Raw genomic sequence first — 24,302 nt, forward strand, 5'->3', positions numbered from 1 at the left:
ATCAATTTTGAAGTAGCGGTGTGCAGCGGGAAGTATGTTATACAGTAGAAATATGCAGTACTACACTAAAATAATTCATCTAGTCAGCAAAGCATTTGATCTTCAGCTTGCAGCCTTCACTTTGATTTTAATGACAGAGGTCGAGATGCTATTAGAATTCAACCCTCCAGGCTAAGAGTCTCCTCTGAAAAGCAAATTGGGACTAATTATTCCTTTTAAACCTGCATGTTGTTGTATTCCTTCAGTCTCTGCCCTACCTACACTTTCAATTCATTATCCTGGTATTCGGTAAAGAAATTATCTAACCATCCACAGATTTTTCTGAAATTTGACTATATAACCCTACACTCAATCTATCAAAATTGACCCTTCTTCTCACAACAGATAACTGCATGAGATTCATCCTAAAGAAAGTGAGTCACAATTTCACCTGCTTTTCAGTTTTAATTGAATAATTAGATAGGTTTCTAAAGGGATACAAAAGCCTTGATTATACATTCAAATTATGGGCCAATCAACAGCTTTCAGATATTAACATTTAGCAGGTTTTCAAACTATAGCAATACTAAGTTAACTGTTCTTACAACTCCTTTCCCATGGCCCTACAATGTTTCCAGTTGTTGAATTAATCCATAATATATTTTTTTAAAGTCCCAAACAACATTTCAAGTTTAAAGTTTAACTTGAAATAATTTACATGAAATAAGCAATGAACTTGTTTCTCTCCCAGATCCCCCAGTAGGATCCTAATATGGAATGTGCAGATTAATAAGAATTGGGGACAAAATTTCCAATGGCTCTTAATGCCATATTTAACAAAAGATGCCCAGTTTTCAGAGGTAAGCAAACAGAGTCCAAGTCCATGATGAGGCAACTACAGACAAGATCAGAGCTTAACAATAAGGACTATTTAGAAGACGATTCTCATAGAAGTTGATTGTATTTGGGGTGATGTGGTCACATTTCTTTGAACACGTGAGAAGGCAGGCAGCTGCATTCAGCACCTTCTGAAGTCTGGAGAATTGGGGTTTGTGGGACAATAGAGAAGGGAGTTGCAGTAGCTGAAGTAGGAAGAGCTGAAGGCATGGATGGAGGATTTCAGCGAAGGTGAAACTGAGGCAATGGTGTACACAACCAATATGGAAACTGCACTCATAGGCAGATTTTCAGACAAAGAAGATTATAGGAGGAGTCGGAGTTATGAATTCGTAGTCATTACAGCTGATTCATGCTGCCAAGTAGATCTCATTAGCTCCAACCCTGACTCTCTTTCTGAGGCAAAAGGAACTAGTACTAAGGTAAAGCCCTAGGAACAACCAAGCTTGGAAAGAAAATTTAGAATTAAGTTTATGTTTTGCTGTTATTTAAATCTTGATTAAAACCAAACTCTGAGAATGGAATATATTGGAATTCTAGACAATGTGTGTATAAATTGTTCCAAGCAAAATGGGCATTTAACCTGTTTACAACAAAATTAAATGAATACTGGTAGTTCAGGGGGAAAAAAATCCCATCCTTAACACAGCTGTGATTATTTAAGCAGCAGTCAAATATACCAGACCAAGGAAAATAACAGCATTTTGAGGAAAATGCTTCCTGGAACTCCGAAGAATCTGAAACTTCTAAAGCTATAAACTGGCTCTTTGAAAATTTGTCAGAAAATTGTACTAACAAACCTCCCAGGGTTTTTAACAAATGTGCTGTGATGCATGGATGTTCAGTGAAATTTTAAAATTGTGCATTGACATTTTAGGAATATGTACATGGTTAAAATAAATCAGATGACCTATGGAATATTAAACAAACAGCTAAAGTTACCAGAACCCATGCCTAGATTTAACTAACTTTCCTTTTCCTGAAAACGTCCACTGACTTTTTGGATAGTTTTGGCCCCCAACCCTCCCCCAGGAAATGTATTGCATCTGGTTAAAAGTATTTTGTCAGACTGGACTTTCAAAGAAGAGCTCATGAATATGCAAATGCCCTTTGTTAAATTCATGTCATGTTCTGCCTTGTGAAAAGAGCTACTATTTAAAATAAAAAGCATCTTGTTTACCTAAACGCTGATTCTGATAGAAATACAAGCTGAAATCCTTACACAAAGCAAAAAGTTTCCAAAAAAGCTAATTTAGTGTGTTCTAACATTATGAAACCTACTCTTCGAAAAGCTTGCTTCAGAATACTAATGTCTTTATAGCTTTCTTAGGAGCAAAAAATTATGTTTTATGATTCACATTTCATACCATAAACAATAATACATCAAGCTACATATTTCACAAGAAATACAGGAATAATAAACACTATATACATGGAACTTGGCTGATTTAACATTGTTAATAAGATATTAGCATTATATTTTTCCTGCTATGGGACAGATTCTGCCACTATCTCTCTCACAGAAGAGAAGGATCACTCAGCAAGTAAGTCCCTCTTTAAATCAACGGTAACATTTATGAGGCAAGGTACTGCTCACCCAAAGTAACGATACAACCTACGCCTAGGGAAGAAAAAACCAAATGCACAAATACAGAATGGGGGATAACTAGCTTGGCAGCAGCACTGCTGAGAAGGTTTTGGGAATTGTGATGGATCACAACCTCAACATAAGTTAAAAAGATGCTGTTGCAAAAAGAGAAGCAAATGCAATTTTGGTTTCATACTCCTGGGGGAATTCTGTGTCTCTGCACATGCACAGAATTAATGTTCCCCACAGAAAAATGACTTCTGATGCGGAAACAATTTAATTGTTTAATTTCCTTTATTTCTTTTATAAAATGAAAAGAATTGGGTGGTGTCTAGTAATGTTTGCATTTAAATGATCCCAATTAGACTTTTACACCAAATTCAGGTCAATGTTATGAGGACAGGCGATTTCCCTCCTTTACTGTTGCTGTCATCTGGCTGAAGACAGTTTCTTTGAGGTTGGATTAACAGGCACATCTATCCTCATTGTGCCTGCACTATCTTTGGGTGTGTGCATGTTAGGGAAGGAGATAAGACAGAGGGCAAAATATTCAAAAGTGCCTAAGTCCTGGTCTACACTGGGCGTGGAGGGATCAATCTAAGATACGCAACTTCAGCTATGCGAATAGCGTATCTTAGGTCGACTTATCTGGCCATGAGGACGCTGCCGCTCCCCCGTCGACTCTGCTTCCGCCTCTCGTGAGCTGGAGTTCAGGAGTCGACGGGGAGCGCATTCGGGAATCAAATTATCGCGTCTAGTTGAGACGCGATCAATTGATCCCCGATAGATCGACCACTACCCGCTGATCCAGCGGGTAGTGAAGACCTGCCCTAAGTTACATAGGAACCCATTTTCAAAAGTGATTTGGGGCTAGATTTCCAAATGTGTCTGGGTGCCTAAGGATGCAGATAGGTGGCTACTGGGATTTCCAAAAGTTCCTCAGCAGGTTAGACTCCTAACTTCCAATGAAGTCAATGAAATACAGGCCCTATGATGCTTACAAATTGCTACTTGCTGTTGCTGCCTAAGGCATCAATTATATTCCTTGAGACTACTAATTTATGCAAATCATGTCTTTACTATTAGTTTGTCCTTCTCTCTACCTCCATTTTGTCTGTTTATTCATCTGATGCATTGTGTCATAATGACAGGTTTCAGAGTAGCAGCCGTGTTAGTCTGTATTTGCAAAAAGAAAATCAGTACTTGTGGCACCTTAGAGACTAACAAATTTATTAGAGCATAAGCTTTCGTGAGCTACAACTCACTTCATCGGATGCATTTGGTGGAAAACACAGAGGAGAGATTTATATACACACACAGAGAACATGAAACAATGGGTTTATCATACACACTGTAAGGAGAGTGATCACTTAAGATAAGCCATCACCAGCAGCAGGGGGGGGGAAAGGAGGAAAACCTTTCATGGTGACAAGCAAGGTAGGCTAATTCCAGCAGTTAACAAGAATATTAGAGGAACAGTGGGGGGTGGGGTGGGGGGGAGAAATAACATGGGGAAATAGTTTTACTTTGTGTAATGACTCATCCATTCCCAGTCTCTATTCAAGCCTAAGTTAATTGTATCCAGTTTGCAAATTAATTCCAATTCAGCAGTCTCTCCTTGGAGTCTGTTTTTGAAGCTATTTTGTTGAAGGATAGCCACTCTTAGGTCTGTAATCGAGTGACCAGAGAGATTGAAGTGTTCTCCAACTGGTTTTTGAATGTTATAATTCTTGACGTCTGATTTGTGTCCATTCATTCTTTTACGTAGAGACTGTCCAGTTTGGCCAATGTACATGGCAGAGGGGCATTGCTGGCACATGATGGCATATATCACATTGGTAGATGCGCAGATGAACGAGCCTCTGATAGTGTGGCTGATGTGATTAGGCCCTATGATGGTATCCCCTGAATAGATATGTGGACAGAGTTGGCAACGGGCTTTGTTGCAAGGATAGGTTCCTGGGTTAGTGGTTCTGTTGTGTGGTGTGTGGTTGCTGGTGAGTATTTGCTTCAGATTGGGGGGCTGTCTGTAAGCAAGGACTGGCCTGTCTCCCAAGATCTGTGAGAGTGATGGGTCGTCCTTCAGGATAGGTTGTAGATCCTTGAAGATGCGTTGGAGAGGTTTTAGTTGGGGGCTGAAGGTGATGGCTAGTGGCGTTCTGTTATTTTCTTTGTTGGGCCTGTCCTGTAGTAGGTGACTTCTGGGTACTCTTCTGGCTCTGTCAATCTGTTTCTTCACTTCAGCAGGTGGGTATTGTAGTTGTAGGAATGCATGATAGAGATCTTGTAGGTGTTTGTCTCTGTCTGAGGGGTTGGAGCAAATGCGGTTATATCGTAGAGCTTGGCTCTAGACAATGGATCGAGTAGTATGATCTGGATGAAAGCTAGAGGCATGTAGGTAGGAATAGCGGTCAGTAGGTTTCCGATATAGGGTGGTGTTTATGTGACCATCGCTTATTAGCACCGTAGTGTCCAGGAAGTGGATCTCTTGTGTGGACTGGTCCAGGCTGAGGTTGATGGTGGGATGGAAATTGTTGAAATCATGGTGGAATTCCTCAAGAGCTTCTTTTCCATGGGTCCAGATGATGAAGATGTCATCAATGTAGCGCAAGTAGAGTAGGGGCATTAGGGGACGAGAGCTGAGGAAGCGTTGTTCTAAGTCAGCCATAAAAATGTTGGCATACTGTGGGGCCATGCGGGTACCCATCGCAGTGCCTCTGATTTGAAGGTATACATTGTCCCCAAATGTGAAATAGTTATGGGTGAGGACAAAGTCACAAAGTTCAGCCACCAGGTTAGCCGTGACAGTATCAGGGATACTGTTCCTGACGGCTTGTAGTCCATCTTTGTGTGGAATGTTGGTGTAGAGGCTTCTACATCCATAGTGGCTAGAATGGTGTTTTTAGAAGATCACCAATGGACTGTAGTTTCCTCAGGAAGTCAGTGGTGTCTCGAAGATAGCTGGGAGTGCTGGTAACGAAGGGCCTGAGGAGGGAGTCTACATAGCCAGACAATCCTGCTGTCAGGGTGCCAATGCCTGAGATGATGGGGCGTCCAGGATTTCCAGGTTTATGGATCTTGGGTAGCAGATAGAATACCCCAGGTCGGGGTTCTAGGGGTGTGTCTGTGCAGATTTGTTCTTGTGCTTTTTTAGGGAGTTTCTTGAGCAAATGCTGTAGTTTCTTTTGGTAACTCTCAGTGGGATCAGAGGGTAATGGCTTGTAGAAAGGGGTGTTGGGAGAGCTACCTAGTATTATTTCCCCATGTTATTTCTCCCCCCCCACCCCCCACCCCCACTGTTCCTCTGATATTCTTGTTAACTGCTGGAATTAGCCTACCTTGCTTGTCACCATGAAAGGTTTTCCTCCTCTCCCCCCCCCCCCCCCCCGCTGCTGGTGATGGCTTATCTTAAGTGATCACTCTCCTTACAGTGTGTATGATAAACCCATTGTTTCATGTTCTCTGTGTGTGTATATAAATCTCTCCTCTGTTTTTTCCACCAAATGCATCCGATGAAGTGAGCTGTAGCTCACGAAAGCTTATGCTCTAATAAATTTGTTAGTCTCTAAGGTGCCACAAGTACTGCTTTTCTTTTTGTGTCATAATAATAGATCGTTAGCTTTCAAGGGCCCCAATCCTGTAAAGATTTATGTTGTGCTTTACTTTATGAATAGGGCTTAAAATAAGCATGTGCTTAAGTCTCTGCAGTCCTGGGACAGGGAATTATCTTCATTTTGCATATTTTTTGTAAAATGCATTGATTGGGGTTTTAGGTGATTCGACAATAGATAATCATTCATGTTTTCCAATGAGTGCTACAATCTAATGTAAAATTGCAAATGCACATTGACTCAGCTAGGGTTTGGGAACAGCAACCTCCAGGCCTGTCAAGTTGGCTGGGGAAAATGTGCAATAATGTCACAAAAAGTCCAGCTTCATTAGACTAAACTAAAAATCTTTGATGCCCAAGGAGCACATGCAGGCGCACGCACACACACACATACACATATAATTTGAGGTAATTCAGTTTAAAACAATAGTGAGGGGACACTAGAATTTTGTTTCTTATTATAGTGATAAAAGTATTTATTTTCCTCATTTTCCATCACATAAAAAAGATGAAGAAATTTTGTTCAAACTTCAGAAACCAATTTCAGGCCTGCTGTACAAACTATTTTTATTTCAATATAACTATGTTGGTTAGGGATATGATTTTTTTTTTAATCGAAACAGTTATACCTGTACCAGCCCTAGTGTGGACATTGTTATACCAGCATAATGGTGCCTTATACTGGAATAGCTTCTTCCCTTCTCTGCTGGAATAGGATATAGCAGTATAAGCACTTTTATAATGCTATAACTGCATCCACACTCGGGGGGTGTCCAACGTTAACTATACGGGTATACTTAAAGTGGTACAACTTGTGTGTGTACATGAGGCCTCTGGATAGACAACATACAGAGAAAAATTTAGTTGAGTAGTGAATATTTCAGTAACTTTGAAAATCGAAACAGTTTTGCAACTTCCAATTTTAGCTTGTACAATTGCCAAGTGCTATAACTTAAAAAAAAAAACAACAACAAAAAACAGATAGTTTACTTGAGAAAATGAATAAACCTCTTTGTTTTCAATGTCCTTAACCTCCTCTTTCATCCTGGTTTTGCCACGGACTTCAGTGAAGCCAGTATTTCACCTCCAATATCACAGAATCATGGAATCATAGAAAAATACGGCTGGAAGGGACTTGAGAAGTCATCTGCAGTAGATTCTGTTTCTCTCTCTAACCCCCTATCCCAATCAAGATCTTGCCTTTGTTATTCATTAAAATACCACCTGGTGCTTCTGCATAGCTGTTATTTAGTTGTACTGGATTGGGGTATTGGAAAGTGATGGAAGATGGATCCGCAGCTACAGCTATTAGGAGAATTATGGCAGAATATGAAAGGAATTCCAGCTGCCCCTTCCTACAAACTACTTGACAGTGATTATAATTGTACAGCGTATCAAAACTGCATCGCTGCAGTAAGACTAGAGAACATTAAATTGTTTTTTAGAAAGCCAAAAGATGTGTTCTGTACTACCAGATGGGACTTACTTATATTACATATTATTCAGAGTGTCAAATTAAGGTTAAGGATATTTAAAGCAGGTACATTTATAGATCCATTTATATACGGAAAAAACTTATCTTAGGTCCTCTTAAGTGTATGCTCCTGTCAATGCTTTATATGTCAAATATTTAGAACTGGGGTCTCATTTTTTTAAGAGCTCTACAGATACTTATAAAGACATGATTTAGTGTAGTTCAAGTGGCTTAAGTGAAATGGCTTCCACCTTTTCCTCTGAGAGGCTATTCTAAATTCTCATAGAACTGATTGCTAGGAGGTGCTTTCTAATATCCAGCATATATTTTCCTTTGCTCATTTTTATACCATTACCTTTGCTTAAAAGTGCCTCTCTGGACTGTCCTAAGCCCCTCCATTTAGGCATTTATGTCTTTCCTCCTTTAGATGCACATGGATAATTCCCACTGATTTCAGAGGGAGCCACCTGTGTTATCCCTTTGCTCCTTGTGCCAGCAAACTGTTTTCACATCCCTGTTAAACATCATTTAACTTAATGACAAATAGACAATTATTTTAGTCTCTCGGTCCCTACTCTGCCTTCAGCCTCTTAATAATTAAAGCCCTGCTCCTGCAGACTGCTTCATGCTGACAAACCCCTGCGAAGCTTGCAGGACTGGAGCCTCGTTTGCTATCTCCTGAATTCCAATTACGGGCATCTTTCCAATATTGATGCACCAAAAACTGTATGCAGCTCCCCAGTACTACAGTCCAGGAAACAAGTGCTTAAAAAACAACCCTCAATATAACCTTTCATATAATATTAAAAAGAAATGGGGACTCAGCAAATTTCTTTTACTTATGGCAACGGATTCCTCAGCTTGGGTACATTTTAAGGGTACAAAAATTCAGCTGCTAGGTAGGGACGTAAGGTGATATGCAATGGATCATATTTACATATCAGGGAGGGGAAGTTTGAACTAGCCCTTCTATAATGTAAAGAATTAATAGTTAAAGTCATTGCAGCGGCGTATCTGAGGGTATTCACTGAGTAACAAACATAAACCAGAGCCCAGAGTGCAGATGAGAGAGGTCACGTGGCAGAAGAAGCACTAAAGGCTGAGCTCTTTTTACCCTAAAATGAAGACCTGTTTAGTTTAATTTATTTGTGTTGTAGTCTGAACAACATTGAGGTGGCATCCTGTTCACAGATATCTGATCCCATCAAGTGAATGAAGAGCTGCTCCCTTGTTTGCCCAGTGTGGGGTGCTTGGCTTGGCTTCACTGGTGGTTATGTTCTTTCCCCCCCATCAGGAGCTACAGTCTGGAACTACTAGGTAAAGTATCTCTCCTGTTTCTAATGTCGGGAAACCCAAACCTCTCTTCCACACATGGTATACTTACACAGCAAGTGGGCAAAACTACAAATGCCCTGGGGTTCACGGATATGAGTCCTGGTGCATTTTAGGAATCCATATGCAGATGTCATGGATTTATTAATTCCTCAGATTTCTATAATAACTTGTGGTTTTAGCATATCAGTAGAAAGCCATTTCCCTATGGGTTGTAAGACAGTGATCAGCAGTGGAATATAATACCTTAAACATGACATGTCCCACAGAGACAACCATTCAGTCATTGTCACTTGTCTGGAGTCTATTCAACAAGATTTTAATCCTACCTGAAATCACATGCTGTGGTAAATTCTGCTCCACCTCCCAGAGCTTTTCCTTGAACTAATGCAACACTAATCAGAGGCAGCCTACACAAGAGAGAAAGACAGAGAGGATTTTTGTACCCAGAGTGTATATTTTTAATACCAATATACAAATAATGAAAGGACTCAGACATTATATTTCTGCAGTAAATACTCAATAAACAGAAGTCATATCATTCAAATGCCTTTGATCTCTTAATCTGTGCATGTAAACAGAACAAAACTGATCACTGCAATATTTATACCATGCTGGAACACCAAGAGAACAAAGCATCTAACGGAATAACTGATTTTTTAGACAAAAGAAAGGCAGTAGATCTAATCTACCTGGATTTCAGTAAGGCATTTGATACAATTCCACATGGGAAATTACTAGTGAATTATTGGAGATAATGATGATGAATAAGAGAACTGAAAGGTGAATAAGGAACTGGTTAAAGGGGAGACCACAACAGGTCATACTGAAAGGTGAACTGTCAAGCTGGAGGGAGTTTACTAGTGGAGTTCCTCCAGGCAGGATTGGTCTTGGGACCAATCTTATTTAACATTTTCACTCATCACCTTGGTGCAAAAAGTAGGAGTGTGCTGATAAAATTTGTGGATTACACAAAGTTGGGAGGTATTGCCAATAGTGAGGAGGACTGGAATATCATACAAGAAGATCTGGATGACCTTGTAAACTGGAGTAATAGAAATGGAATGATATTTAATATTGTATGCATTTAGGAACTAATAACAAGAATTTTTACTATAACCTGGGGATGCATAAGTTGGAAGTGAGAGAGGAGGAAAAAGACCTTCGTGTTTTGGTCGATCACAGGATGACTATGAGCTTGCAATGTAATGTGGACATGAAAAAGGCTAAAGCAATCCTAGGATGCATCAGGTGAGGTATTTCCAGTAGAGACAGGAAAGTGTTAGTAGCATTATACAAGGCACTGGTAAGACCTCAGCTGGAATACAGTGTGCAATTCTGGTTTCCTGGGTTTAAGAAAGTTGAATTCAAACTGGAACATCTGCAGAGAAAGGCTACGAGGGTGATCAGAAGAATGAAAAACCTATCTTACAAGAGGAGACTCAAGGAGCTCGGCTTGTTTACCATAACCTAAAAAAGGCTTAGGGAAGATATGATTGAACTCTATAAATATATCAGAGGGATAAATATCATGGAGAGAGAGAAGTTATTTAAATTAAGCGCCAGTGTTGACACAAGAACATATGGATATAAATTGACCATCAACAAGTTTAGGCTTGAAATTAGATGAAGGTTTCTAACCATCAGAGGAGCAAAGTTCTGGAACAGCCTTCCAAGGGAAGCAGTGTGGACAAAAAGTCCAACTTGTTTTACAACTGAGCTTGATAAGTTTATGGAGGGGATGGTATGATGAGATTTCCTTCACTGGCATGTGGCCTTCTACAACTGCTAGTAGCAAATATCCCCAGTGGCTGGTGATAGGACCCTAGATAGGGAGGGCTCTGAGTTACTACAGAGAATACTTTCCCAGCTGTCTGGTTGGTGTGTCTTGCTGACATGCTCAGGGTCCAACTGATCACCATATTTGGGGTTGGGAAGGAATTCTCCCTCAGGTCAGATTGGCAGAGATCTTGGGGGGATTTCGCCTTCCTCTGCAGCCTGGGGTATTGGTCATTTGCTGTCTTAAACTAAATACTCTCGAATCTGAAGTCTTTAAATCATGATTTGAGGACTTCAGTAACTCAGCCATAGGTTGTGGGTCTATTACAGGAGTAGGTGGGTGAGGTTCTGTGGCTTACAATGTGCAGGAGGTCAAACTCGATGTTCACGATGGTCCTTTCTGGCTTTAAAGTCTATGAGTGTCACCTTCATTAGTGAAACAACCCACTGTGCTACTGTGAAACGTATCTGCTATCGAATGATACAAAATATTGTTAATTATTTATCTAGCCATGTAAGTGCGCATAGTGCCCTAGAGACAAATAAAAGACCTTCCAGTACCCCAATGAGCTTAAGTGGCGACCTAACGTGCTCACAGATAGTTACAAGCATTGGAAGTGGTGGTAAGAGAAACAGAGGACATGTGTTACAACAGAAAGGTCATTTTGGTGGAAAATAACATGCACATCTGTCAAGGCTGATTTTCCACTCTGGCACTTCGAATGCAGAAGGTGGGGGCCTGCAAGGACTCTAAAAATTAGTACTGGCCACTTCAGGTTTGTATTAAACTTCCAAGGTTACAGCTTTACTCTAACCTTGAATTGGTAGATGCTGCCACGACCCAAGTGCAAAACCCCTTTGAGAACCTAGGAAGGCACACTTGGGAATTCCTTCCTGTGGGGTACCCTCAAGCCCTTTCCTGCTCCCCCTCCAGGGAAAAGCTGAGAAGAAAAACAAAGGAAATCAGCTGTTGCCACCAGCTAATTAAACATGTGCATAAACCTCTTAGGACACAAAAATCCAATTCTGTTCTTAAAAAAGGTAAACTTTATTAATAAAAAAAAGAAGAAAATACATCCCGGACTCAGGCTTTTCCTAGATTTAAAAAAAAACTACAATAATTAAGCATCAAGAATATCTCTCTTGAGGTCCAGCTTAAAGGTTACAAGCAAAACAAAAGTACTTGAGGTTAGCACAGAGGAATCCACAAGCCATAAAGAACTAAAAGGGATAAACTTAATCGTGTCTTCCTAGACATTTCCTGATCTACTTACATAACTGAGCTTTCAGATGAGTAGTTTATAGGTATAGGTATATAGGATACTAATAATTTTTCACACCTGGCCCAAGCTTTTCACAGCATAACTGCTCCCTGTCTGCCTCTCCCTGAGAACAACAACAGATAGACAAAAAGGGAGTCTTGTTTCAATTTTAAAAAGTTCTAGCCTTCCCATTGGCTCTTTTGGCCAGATGCCCACTCACTTCCTTTTACCTATGCATAGCAGTGATACTTTTTAACGCTTTACAGGTAGAGCACTTAGAGAATAGCTACTAAGAGGGATTTTATAGCTACTAGGTGGCTGGGTGTTCATAAAAGGGAAGTACCGCTCCTCCCCTTTCATTTATCGCAACATCTTGAGGATTTCAGTTGAGAGTGCTTTACATGAAGGCTGGGATGATTTTTTAAAATACTGAATTTGATCCCCTTCCTTTTTCCACCAGAAGAAGCCTGGACTATGGGGCTTCTTTGGCAAAATGTCTGCCTTTAAGAAGTGGTGGTGGGGTCAGCAACACTGGATTATTGAATGACTTCAGATCAGAGTACAGAAAGTGGGCAGGGCTGGATGAGGTGGAGTGTGGCTAGGAACCTAAAGAATGCTGTGATTCAGAATGGTTTCTAGGCCGCCTCTGCCCGCATGTCTCCTATAGAGTCTCATTCATAAATGAAACTGCCCTTCACTGGCAGAAGACCTGAAGGGCAGAAGCAATTTGAAGCCTTTGTGATTGCTGTATCTGCCTGTACCCGCTGGGAGGAGTCTCGTCCCACTGTTACTTCAAGGTCAGTAATACTTTCATTAATTGCACTAACCAACTTGAGGTCTACCAGGAAATTGAAGCAATTGGTCAGTGCCAGTTTACATTTCTACACAGTAGGTTGTCTCTAATTGTAATTCAGTGAGTTAATGGACAGTTTATTGTGAGGTTAAACAAGAAACCTAGATTCAAAAATAAACTTCAGAATTCTCCATCATGGGTAGACAGGGAATAAAACCACAATAGCAGGAACAATTTTCAACCCCCAACTATGCCTAAGAAACATCCCTTAGAGAAGCATTAACGCCTGTATGTCTCGCATTCACAGAGACAAGGCACAAGGAGCTTATTGGAGAAGAAGCATGGTCTTGTAGTTAATGCACTCAGATGGGAATCAGAAAATATGGGGTCAATTCCTAGGTCTACCACAAAGTTCCTGTGAGATTTTAGGTAAATCACTTAATCTCTCTGTGCTTCAGTTAAATAATATCTTTTATACCACCATTTGTCTGTCCTGTCTATTCTGATTGTATTAGAATATGCAACATGCATATGGAGTCCCAGTTCTGACTGAGACCTCTAAATAACAGGTCTACAATTTCCTGGGGAAGGTTACCGAAAGATGGGGAGCATGGCAGTTAACCTATATCAATGCTCTCTCATATATCGTCTGGAAATATAGAACCTTTTTATCTTCCAAGTGCCCACAACAGACATTTTGAAAAATGTTAATCACAAATAAAGGACAGAAACAATCCATAGCACAGACTCTGTGAAATAGAAATACTATTTCTTGATTTCTAAAGGGATGGTACAAACAATAGAGAACAAAAACCAAGTATGAAAAACTATCAATGGTAAAAGTGAACTACTATACCCCTCATCTGCATGTGTTCCTTCCATAAAGTGGCTGATCTAAAAAAAATAAAATAATGCACCTGTATAGGCTGTGTAAGTTTTGCCTTCCCACTTTTGAAAGCTCACCAGCCTCCACTGAGTTAAATAGAAAATGTGAAAACCCAGATTTTCAAAGTGACTTCAGCCTGCTCTCCAAATATAGGTATGCAATTTTATCTGTGCAAATTTTTGCAAAACCTAAAACTCAGAGTTGTACGTGCAAATCAGATGTAGAGACACACGTCACTACCCAATTTGTACACACAAATATGAGATTTTGGGCTCCAAAAGCTTGCACAATTATAAACTGTATATGTAAATTTAGAGACCACTTCTGAAAATGTAGCCAGAAATGCATTGCAGTCCTTGCATGATTTCTTCATTGACAAGAAGAAAGAGAAAATATTACCTCTTGAGTCTGGTTAAGGTGTTTTGCATAAACATGCACATGTTCATTCCATCCTAAAAAGAATTAAAAAAAAAAAAAAGATTAAACCACCCTAAGATTCAGTAAAGGTATAGAAAATTCTTTTGCTCTCTTAAGGCCCTGATTCTGATCTCAAACTAGTTTATTCTTGTGTAGCTCCACTGATATCAATGGAGTTACTATTGATTTATATTGATGTGAGATTAAAATTAAGATCAATGTTGATAAGAGACTGCCAAAGTTAGTAGACTCAAAATATCTATCACAGTTGTAATAAAATATTTGTTAGTAGTTAGTTGACAAAATATTTGTCAAAGATAGTAGACTCAAAATATTTAGAGCTAGTCAAACAATGCCAAATTATCCTTCACAGGACATTTTTGATTTTATTTATTTTATGAAAAAACAAAACAAACCCCAAGAAATTTTCAATTCAATGTTGAGTATAAATTTTCAGTTCTCAGTATAAATTTTTGCTTTTCAAAAAACCAGAAAATTTAGACCAAGATGAAAATTTTCCATTGAAATTTTATTTTTGTCAAAAAATGTTTCAATTAAAAAATTCTGACAACATGTATTAGTCTCCCCTTTTATATCAGTTTGCAAAGTCTATTCACTGAATTGCACATATGTATTTCTAGAACAAATGTTTCAATTCTGTTTAAGAGAGAGAGAGTGAACATGCTAGTTATTCCTGTAGCTGTGTGGATGAGACAGAACAAATCTGTGGATAAGGAAACAGATTTTTTTTCTTCAGTCTTCCAAGTTAATGTGATGAATAAACAACTCCATTTCACTTACATATGTATTTTTTACAGACTCAGTTTTAGTGCTAGTTAAAGGTGCTGTGTTGACCTAAGTTTTCTATTCACAGCAAGTATAGCGCACACAGGTCAAGCTTATTTCATACTGCCCTGCCAACATGTCTTAACTAGTAACTAGAATGACCACCTGCTAGGTGGGAGAACATTTCAGCTACTCTGCCATTTATTTCTGGGCTTCTGAGAGCACGACATGACACCACTGCTCTGTATGAAGACAACTGGCAGTTTAATATATGAGAAAAGAAAAGGAGGACTTGTGGCACCTTAGAGACTAACAAATTTATTTGAGCATAAGCTTTCGTGAGCTACAGCTCACTTCATTGGATGCATTCAGACCGATGAAGTGAGCTGTAACTCACGAAAACTTATGCTCAAATAAATTTGTTAGTCTCTAAGGTGCCACATTTTCTTTTTGCGAATACAGATTAACATGGCTGCTACTCTTAAACCTAATATAATGAGAGCAGATCTTTAGCTAGTGTAAATTGTCATGGCTCCATTTAAGTCCATTTATGTGGCTCTGTCCCATAACAACTCAAAAGTTGCTTGGAAATGGCATTTCACGGTACATATGACTGTATTTTAAAATATCAGATTTTTATCCATTATTACAGGTCTGATCTCACACCTATCGAAGTCAATAGCAGCTCTCCCATTCCCATCTGGTGCAGGAGTAAGCCCCTATTTGATCATGTCTAGTATTATTGCATTCTTAGTGCAAGAAGAAAAAATGCAATATGATTGCAGATATTGATGTTACAACAATGTTCAGGCTCAGATTAGAGTGCTGCATTTTATATGCTATAATCAACAGCATGCAGCCAAACAAATTGTCCCTGACGAATTTGTTTATACTTTATCGCGCCATAGTGGAGTCCTGGCATTCAAATTGGCACTTTTGTACACTTTTAATTTCATGCTTAAAGTCAAAATGGAAACTAAAGATTAATCGGGTGGAACATTTTGATAAACACGTCTGTGATTCAGTAGACAAAAACAAATCTCTTCCTACTAGTGCTTTTCAGAATAACTATCAGATGGTAGAAAGATCTGTTGATTTCACATGGAAAGACTATGAGAAGAACTCTCAGAAATCTTATCTCAGCTCTGACCAATTATATTTACAGACTTTTCTGATAAGACAGACAGAAAAGAAGAAGTAGGTTACCAGACACAGTACTTTATCAGAATAAGAAACATGTTCTTTGGAGACTACTGGAACAATCACACTTTTAGCTATAATACTATCCTCAGAGTAAGAAGAAAACGAATCAAAGTGCACAAAGTAAATAAAATATAGGAATGAACCATCTGTTGGTACAAAGACAAGTTTGTTTGCTGGGGGAAGGAAAACCCCATTCACAGAGAAAATAGAATATGAAACCATATTGATGGTCTTAGAACATCGTTGCTCCTGTAAGAAGAGTCAAATAGCCTAGGTTACACTCTCAACTTAAGCAAGCTCTCCACTGACCACTGGTAAGTGCACAACAGACCTCTGGTAGTCTACAAATCGCAGCTCAGGAACCACTGTCTTACAGCTTCTAGAGAGGGATAAAGAAAAGGTGCGAGTTTCCTCCATTCCTCTCACCTGTCCCCTCTAGAGCAGTGGTTCCCACACTTGTTCTGCCGTTTGTGCAGGGAAAGCCCCTGGGGGGCTGCGCCAGTTTGTTTACCTGCTGCGGCTCCCAGTGGCCGCGGTTCACTGCTCCAGGCCAATGGGAGCTGCTGGAAGCGGCGGCCAGTAAGTCCCTCGGCCCACGCCACTTCCAGCAGCTCCCATTGGCCTGGAGCAGTGAACCACGGCCACTGGGAGCCAAACCTGCAGACGCGACAGATAAACAAACCAGCCCGGCCCGCCAGGGCTTTCCCTGCACAAGCGGCAGAACAAGTTTGGGAACCACTGCACTAGAGCTTCCCCTCTGTTTCAGTTAGCTGTATCTCTGTGGGTTTCTGCAGAGTAAGGGTATTGCTGTTCTTAAGCTAAGGTCTGCTCCTGCAGCAAAGTCACAGAAAAACAAGTTTTTTTTAAACGTGCCATTTCTGCTCATTTGTTTTCTGTAATTTGGTCAACAAACCAATGACACCCACGCAGAAAGCACTTTGTCCCAGGAAAGAACGGGCTGCCTCCTAGCCAGCGTTACCTCTGTGCTATCACTTTTTATTTTCAGATTAGAAGAGATTAAATAGGCAGGGAGGAGGAGCCACTAGAGAGCTTGAAAATCCTTCAGTTTTCTGGGCCATTTTTCTGCCTCTCTGTACCAGAGGAAAAATGCAAGATTTGTGCTGGATTTACAAAAATCACAGAAAACAAATCAGCAAATTAGTCAAATAAAAAATTGTTTTTCAATAATTGCATAAAAACAAGCAATGCCATGGAGAAAAGTCACCATGCAAAAATGCAATGAAAAAGTACTGGACCAGATACAAAAGCTATTCCCCCACCTTCACCATGCGGATGATCAAAAACCTAATGTTCCACCCATCATTAATGAGTAGAGTTCTGCAAGGTTGGATTAAAAGCAAATGTTATTCCTCATGCTATACAGCTTTAGCGTTTTCAGAGATATTCAATCCCAGTGGATGGATGTTTCAGGGATCGGCAATTTTAAACAATCTCTCACATCTGAATAATTGGTTTGAATACAGCCAAAGTCATTAAGCCAAAAGTGTATTTGAAGTGTTATCAGGCCAGTTCTTGTGGCTTTTGTGGTTTTATTTTAGTTCTTGTATGTGATTTGGCTTCTTGGAGAGAAAGTACTTTCTTTGAACAAGATCATATCAATACCTATCCATTCCATTCCTCTCAGTAAGTCTACTGAGGACCATTTTACATCAGACTTCCCTCCTGTTGCAGTGGATCCAGTTTGTATAAACAGAATGCTGAATGTCAAAGAAACTTTACATGGAAATAGACACTTAGATAATTATTAAATATGGAATGAAAGAAAAAGCTTAATCTGCAAACTACAAGAACAAGTTGGCACACATTTGGTTTGCAAAGACCTTTCAGCTACTTTTTACTTATTATAACAACACTCGTGTGACATAAATGGAGATTTCTATGGATAATCGCAGCAGGAGCACAGTGGAACATCCTTGCTTGAAAAAAAGAGTTCCTCAGAACATCAAAGATTGCATCTTCTACCAAAAATAAAATGTATATTAATCATTTGGCCACTAATGTGCTGATACTACTGCTGATCACGCTAATATTTTATCATTGTATCTTTGCTCACCCACTTGTCTGTATCCATCTGTTGTCTCATCATATACTTAAATTATAAGCTCTTTGTGCCAGGGACCATTTTGTTGTTCCGTGTTTGTACAGTGCCTAAAACAATGAGGTGCTCTTCTATGAAAGAGGCTCCCACGTGCTATGGTAACACAAAGAAATGATAATAATACATAATAATATAATAATAAACTTGCCTCGGAGCAGGACATTGCTCTGACAGCATTCAAATCAGATCCTGAGCAAAAGGTGCTTTCTGCACCATGGATGATAAGACCTTTCCCATCCTTCCAATTTTCCAGTTCAGTTACCCTCTCCTGGAGTTCTAGCATCATAGTGCCTGTCATTAGGGGAGAAAAGCACAACTGTGTCAATAGGGACACAATCAGAGTGTAATCTTACTCTACTGCTTGATATTTCAATTGTGCACCACCAAGAATACCTTATACCAACAGGGAATTAGTAAATGATTGCTGGAAACATTTAAAGTAAAACAACACCTTGAGATATTGGGTCAAAGTCTGGCATAGAATGTCAAAGAACTTAAGCACATTCTTAACTTTGAGTGGTGACTTGTAAGGCACTTCTATGACATTAATATTAAGTATATGTTATAAATGACATCAAAGTACTACTCACTTCCCTAGAGAAGTAATGACATACATAGCATTTTTGGTGGACAATTCAGTTTCTGACGTCCTGAGGAATTTTTAGTGAAGGAAGGACATTCCACAATGCTCATACTGCATTTATAGAAAGAATAACTTGACTTCAGTGGAACTACTCATGCTTAAAGTTAAGCTTGTAATTGCTTTCCTGGACCAGGACCATAGTCAACAGATGAAAGAAGAAACACACAGTCAAGGAGATCATCAGGAAGGAAGATAGTAATGGTGAACGTTGACCCTCTCCTCCTCCCTAAGGAAATTAAAATGGGGGTACAAAAAGATCAGCACATATACACAGCAAATATGTGTTAACTAGTAAATGAGCATCCAGAGGCCAGTTATAAGCAGAATTCATTGTTAATAACTCAGGTCTTGCCTAGGTGAACAGTTAGTGTACAGTAAGTTGAGGTGTAAATCTACAGAGCACTAGCGTGTTGCACATTAACTGTGCATGATGTCCCTGCTACTGTGCACTAAAAGTCACCTGGTGAACACTGGCTTACTCCTGTTTTGCAGCAGAGTAGATCAATGTGCTAACTTTAAAAAAAATTCAAATATGATACCATTTTTGGAGTCTAGACACTTAAAAACTATCTCACTACCCTTACAGCTTGGCTCCTTTCCCTTTCAAATTTGGTCAAACTAGAATTTAACAAGATGCCTGGGTTGCTGAAATTGGTTTCACTAGGCTTAAGCTGATGTTATGAACATTTGTTTCCAAAGACCATTTCAAACAGGAGGCTATCAGATTCTAACTAGAAAAAAAATAGCAAGACTATATCCATATTGCCCAGCAGCTATTTGCCAACATATACTTGCTCAGCTTTCTGTTCCATGAGTTGTTCAAGCACAGAATAAACATTGTTCCTAAGAGACAAAACTTGCTGTATAAAGTGAATGTTTGGCAAACAGTTTTTATGCTACAGTTTGTTAGTGATATTTTTAAGCTTTCTAACAAAAGTGTGCATTTTATATGTATGACTATTTAGAGAAGCCAGGTATCCAAGGATAGGCTCTTTCTGACAAGACCTTTTTGGGGCAAGGACTATAATTTACTATGTTTGTACATTGCTTAGCACAACGAGCACTGGTTTTCTTGATGACTCTGCACTACCATAATATAAATAATTACAGACACACAAAAATGGAATGAAATTTGGAAAAAATATGTGAGCACGTAATCAAAGACTGTATCATAATCCATACGCAGAAGGGGGCCAAATTAAGGTTGCACAGACAAGCATAATTCTGGCATTTCCTAACTTTTCAGTGCTTGATTTCGCAACCTTAACAACGTCGATGTGTGTGTGTAATTTCCCAGGGTTTTAAAAAAGCAAACTGGAAAAAAGAAAAAACCCAGAAATTGTATCATGCTGGCATCATATTACCATTGATGTCAGTCATCAGTGGGGTTGAAACCTTTAGATCAATGACAGAGCTTCTGTTCTGTCCTCTCTAAGCAGCTTCTGTCCCAGCCTTCTCTCTTTTCCATCTCTGACTCCTCACTCCGATCCCATTACTCTCACCTAGGTAGGCCCAGTTTCCATTTGTCAGGCTTCTATTCCCAGTCCATTTGTCCAGCCATTCCCAATTCCCTCCACCATCTCCTAGATCTTTGTCCCCAGTTTCCTTTCCCAGCCAGTCCCAGTTTCTCCCTCTCGGATCCTCATTTGATTGATCTCTCTTGCCCACCGTGGCCTCTAATTATACCCCCTAAACTCCTGCACACACACACTCGCCATGTCCACAGGCTCCTAGACTCATGCTCTTCCCCCAGGCTCCTTGTCCAACCTCAGTGTCCCACACTCCCTCCATGGCATCTTGACCCAGTCTCTGCCCAGGCAGTCTCAGTTCTACCTATGTGTCCCAGCTCCTCATCAGATACGTCTCCCCTTCCCACTCAGCTGTTTACTCCCTTCCCATTGGTTCTCAGTCCTTGTCTCCTTGCTCAGCCCGTTCCAGCGTCCCCTCGGCTCCTCAACTGATTTCAGTCTCCCTCCCCACATCTATCAGCTCCCAAACCCTACTTCCTTCCCTGGCTCCCAAGTCCCAGTCTCCTAGCCGAGCCAGTCCAAGCCTCCCCCAACACCAATTCCAAGTCCTAATTTCCCACACCCTTTCTCACCCCCAGCGTCCAGTTCCAGTTCCCCTCCACAGCTCCTGTTCTTTGTCCCCTGATTCCAAATCATGCAGCTTCTTCCTCCAAGCTGCCTAGGCAGAGCAGGGTCTCACTGAGAGTACCTGAGAGAAAGGCTCCCTTGCCCTCAGTTCAGATGCCCAGACCCGGCATGGCCTGCTACCCAGAGCTGAAACTGCAAGGAAAGTTCTGCTCATCTCAAGGCTGGAGCATGCCAAGGGTGGACAGAATCCTTGGGGAATTTAACTGCTAAAATCAAAGAAATCCCTACTGAGCATGTGAAAACTGCATTTTTTTTTTAAGCCTTATAACTCAGCCAAATTTGGGTGGATTTTAATGGCGACACCAAAAGGCATTTCCTGACACAAAGGCGTCCTCCTCTATATTTCAAGTCCCTATTCAAAAGCATGGGGGCATGACAGCTTTTCAAATAAAAAGTAAAAAAATTTTAATGTGGACAAAACAACATTTTTCCCTAGCTTCAGTCTCTGAAACGGATGAATTGTTTTGACTGAAATTTTCAAAAATAAAATAAATAATAATAATAATAATTCAGCCTGAGGCAGACAAGGAAATTTTCAAGTAACCAAAAACAGTCTTATAATGTGGAGTGTTGGGCCAACTTAATAATAGTTAGAACAACCAGCCCTGCCTATTGTAATACTTTGTAGTGATCAGCAAATAGCTAGTGAATTAAAGAACTGCAATAACATATTCCACTCAGCTGAAGGCGAAGGACTGAATTAACACAGAGAATGAATTAACTGTCATCTCATCTCCTCGAGGGTCTTCCTTGAGGTGAGGATTGGGAGGCACACTGGTGGGGAAGCTTTCTAGCTGTTATGGGTGAATACAAATTTCCAAGGCTGTCAGTCTAGAACCTTTGATGCATATTAAATTGGCTAAAAATAAACATAATGTGCCTACATTGATATATTACATAAAAAAATTAAGAGAACCAAATGTTAGGAAATGCCAGATTTACGGGTATCCATACAACCTTAATTCAGCCCCCTTGTACGTCCTGGATGTACTGAATGAGGCAGGGATCCTGTGGAAAACACAGCATATGATTGTGTAATTAAAGTCTGTACTGTGATGTATATGCATAAGGGGGCTGAACTGTAAGTCTTAGCAAGTCTCAAAGCTAGGGCTACAGAGCTGTCGTCAGCAAACACCTCCACGCTGCCACCCAGCAGCAGCAGTCACTGCTCGCTCCACTATCCATGACTATCTACATACACAAACCACAGGAAGTCCTGCCTCAAGGGGTCCGACAGGCAGTAGCTTCATGTCTCCTGATTGACTCCCCGCCTTATATAAACCCAAATGGTGTTCCAGGAAGTGTCCAGGCAACAGGGCAGATCTTCTGTAGCTGCCATGACCTTAACTCTTGCTTTCTGCTCTTAACTCCTGGTTTTGACCTTGGCTTAATTTGGACTTCACTTCCTGACCTAGACCCTGACACCTGACTTGGATTCTAACCTTTGATATCAACCTCGGCCTGGCACTTGACTACTAACTCCTTCACCACTCTCTGGCTTGGGTTTGACACTGCTCTGACCATTAGCTCTGAATGCCTTTGTCAGGATCCTGACATGAATTAAGGTTGCACAGACAACCTTAAAACTGGCATTTCCTAACTTTCTCCTAATTTTCTAGCTCTATCACCTACTCCTGCTACTAGGGATCCTTCAGCAGCTCCCAGGCATTCCCAGGATTATGGCTGTTGCTACTGCTTCTGCAGTGATGAGGGCTGCCTTTAGAATGTTCATGTGATCATTATTATTTTTTTGGCACATTTTTCCTGGGGAATGCAAATGAGAGAAGAGATATGGTAAGTCTGTAAGGATTTATATCCTCATTTTAAAAATGGGGAATTTAGACACAGAAGTTTCAGAGTAGCAGCCGTGTTAGTCTGTATTCGCAAAAAGAAAAGGAGTACTTGTGGCACCTGAGAGACTAACAAATTTATTTGAGCATAAGCTTTCGTGAGCTACAGCTCACTTCATCGGATGCATTCGGTGGAAAATACAGTGGGGAGATTTATATACACACACAGAGAACATGAAACAATGGGTTTTATTATACACACTGTAAGGAGAGTGATCACTTAAGATGAGCTATTACCAGCAGGAAGGAGGGGGGGAAAGGAGGAAAACCTTTTGTGGTGATAATCAAGGTAGGCCATTTCCAGGAGTTAACAAGAACATCTGAGGAACAGTGGGGGATGGGGCTGCGGGGGGGAGAAATAACACGGGGAAATAGTTTTACTTTGTGTAATGACATCTTAGGATGTTTCTAACTAGGCTGAGAACATTCATCCTTTAGTAAATAAGTTGGTATGTTACGTGTAAAACTGATGGAAGAAGAAAGGGTGGACAGGTTGGTATATGTGGTTGGAAAAAGCCAAACTATAAAGTGCTGGGTGATGGAGAGTAGAATGCAAGTTGGAGAAACTACGTTCAAGTCCTCCTTGCACCTCAATTTCCCAATCTACAAAATGGGCATCATGATATCTGCCAACATTTATCAAGTGTTTTGAGTTGAAAGACACAATTATTTTTATTTGCTTCTAGAATAGCTGGTATGGATGGAAGGAGTAAAGTATAAAGAGAAAGAAAAGGAAGGAAGGATTGAGCTGACTGAAAAAAGGGCAGGCATGTTCTGACAGATGGCTTTGTCCAGTGTCTAAAGTTTCTTGTGTTTTTATGTTTACTACGGAGTTATTGTGCAGAACAGTAATCAGTTAATGAATCTCTAATCAAAAATCATGACCTCTTATTTCTAACTGTGACATAGTTATGGGCATAATTTTTCAGAGTCATATAGTTTAAGACTCAAAGGGACCACTAGACCATTTAGTCTGACCTCCTGTATATCACAAGCCACCAAGTCCCCCCAGCACCCGTACACTAAATCCAACAGAAACGAGATCAAAATAAATGAGACCAGCAAAACTGTAGGGTAACTGCAACATAAATAAATAAATCCTCACACATTGTCAGTACCTGTGAATGCATTCATTTGCTTTGGGTTGTTCAAGGTCAGGACTCTAATGCCATTGTCTTCCTTAGAAAGGTTGATGGATCCACCACCAAACTGCTGAAGTTTTTTCTTTATCACTTCTTCCTCAAAGCCATGGGCACCATTATAAAGTGACACACCTCTTTGCAGGAACAGTCTACTCTTTGTGGTTTGGAGTAAACTTTTCCAAAGAGAGACTGCCATTTCTGGAAGGAAACACACAGCAGAAAATGATCACACCTTAGCTATTTTCTCTCTTTCAGATCCAATCCAGTTCTTTAATAGAGAAATAGGATCTTGTAAGATTAATCTTTCAAGTGAAACAGTCACAGAAAAGCCACAGACCTGAAGCTGGATACTTAGGAGGAGATTTGCAAAAGCACTCAGGTTTCAT

At 40.1% G+C, this 24,302-nt stretch overlaps 1 protein-coding gene across 5 annotated transcripts in view; it reads right to left on the reverse strand.

Annotated features, from left to right (window-relative positions):
- ECHDC1 (ethylmalonyl-CoA decarboxylase 1) overlaps positions 1-24,302 on the reverse strand; it is a 57,633-nt gene that overhangs the window by 10,282 nt on the left and 23,049 nt on the right. For 4 of the 5 annotated variants that reach the window (XM_043510917.1, XM_038395692.2, XM_038395691.2 and 1 more), the window contains 4 exons: positions 23,893-24,114; positions 18,274-18,416; positions 14,000-14,052; positions 9,210-9,290 (listed from right to left, as the gene is read on the reverse strand). In XM_043510917.1, the coding sequence (XP_043366852.1) occupies positions 9,210-9,290; positions 14,000-14,052; positions 18,274-18,416; positions 23,893-24,112 (497 nt within the window). In that variant the 5' untranslated portion in view covers positions 24,113-24,114. Of the gene's footprint in view, positions 1-9,209; positions 9,291-13,999; positions 14,053-18,273; positions 18,417-23,892; positions 24,117-24,302 lie in introns of all 5 variants that reach the window. The other variant, XM_043510915.1, reaches the window with a different exon arrangement.

Source organism: Dermochelys coriacea, chromosome 3 (assembly GCF_009764565.3).
Source record: "Dermochelys coriacea isolate rDerCor1 chromosome 3, rDerCor1.pri.v4, whole genome shotgun sequence".
In the NCBI taxonomy this organism is placed as follows: Eukaryota; Metazoa; Chordata; order Testudines; family Dermochelyidae; genus Dermochelys; species Dermochelys coriacea.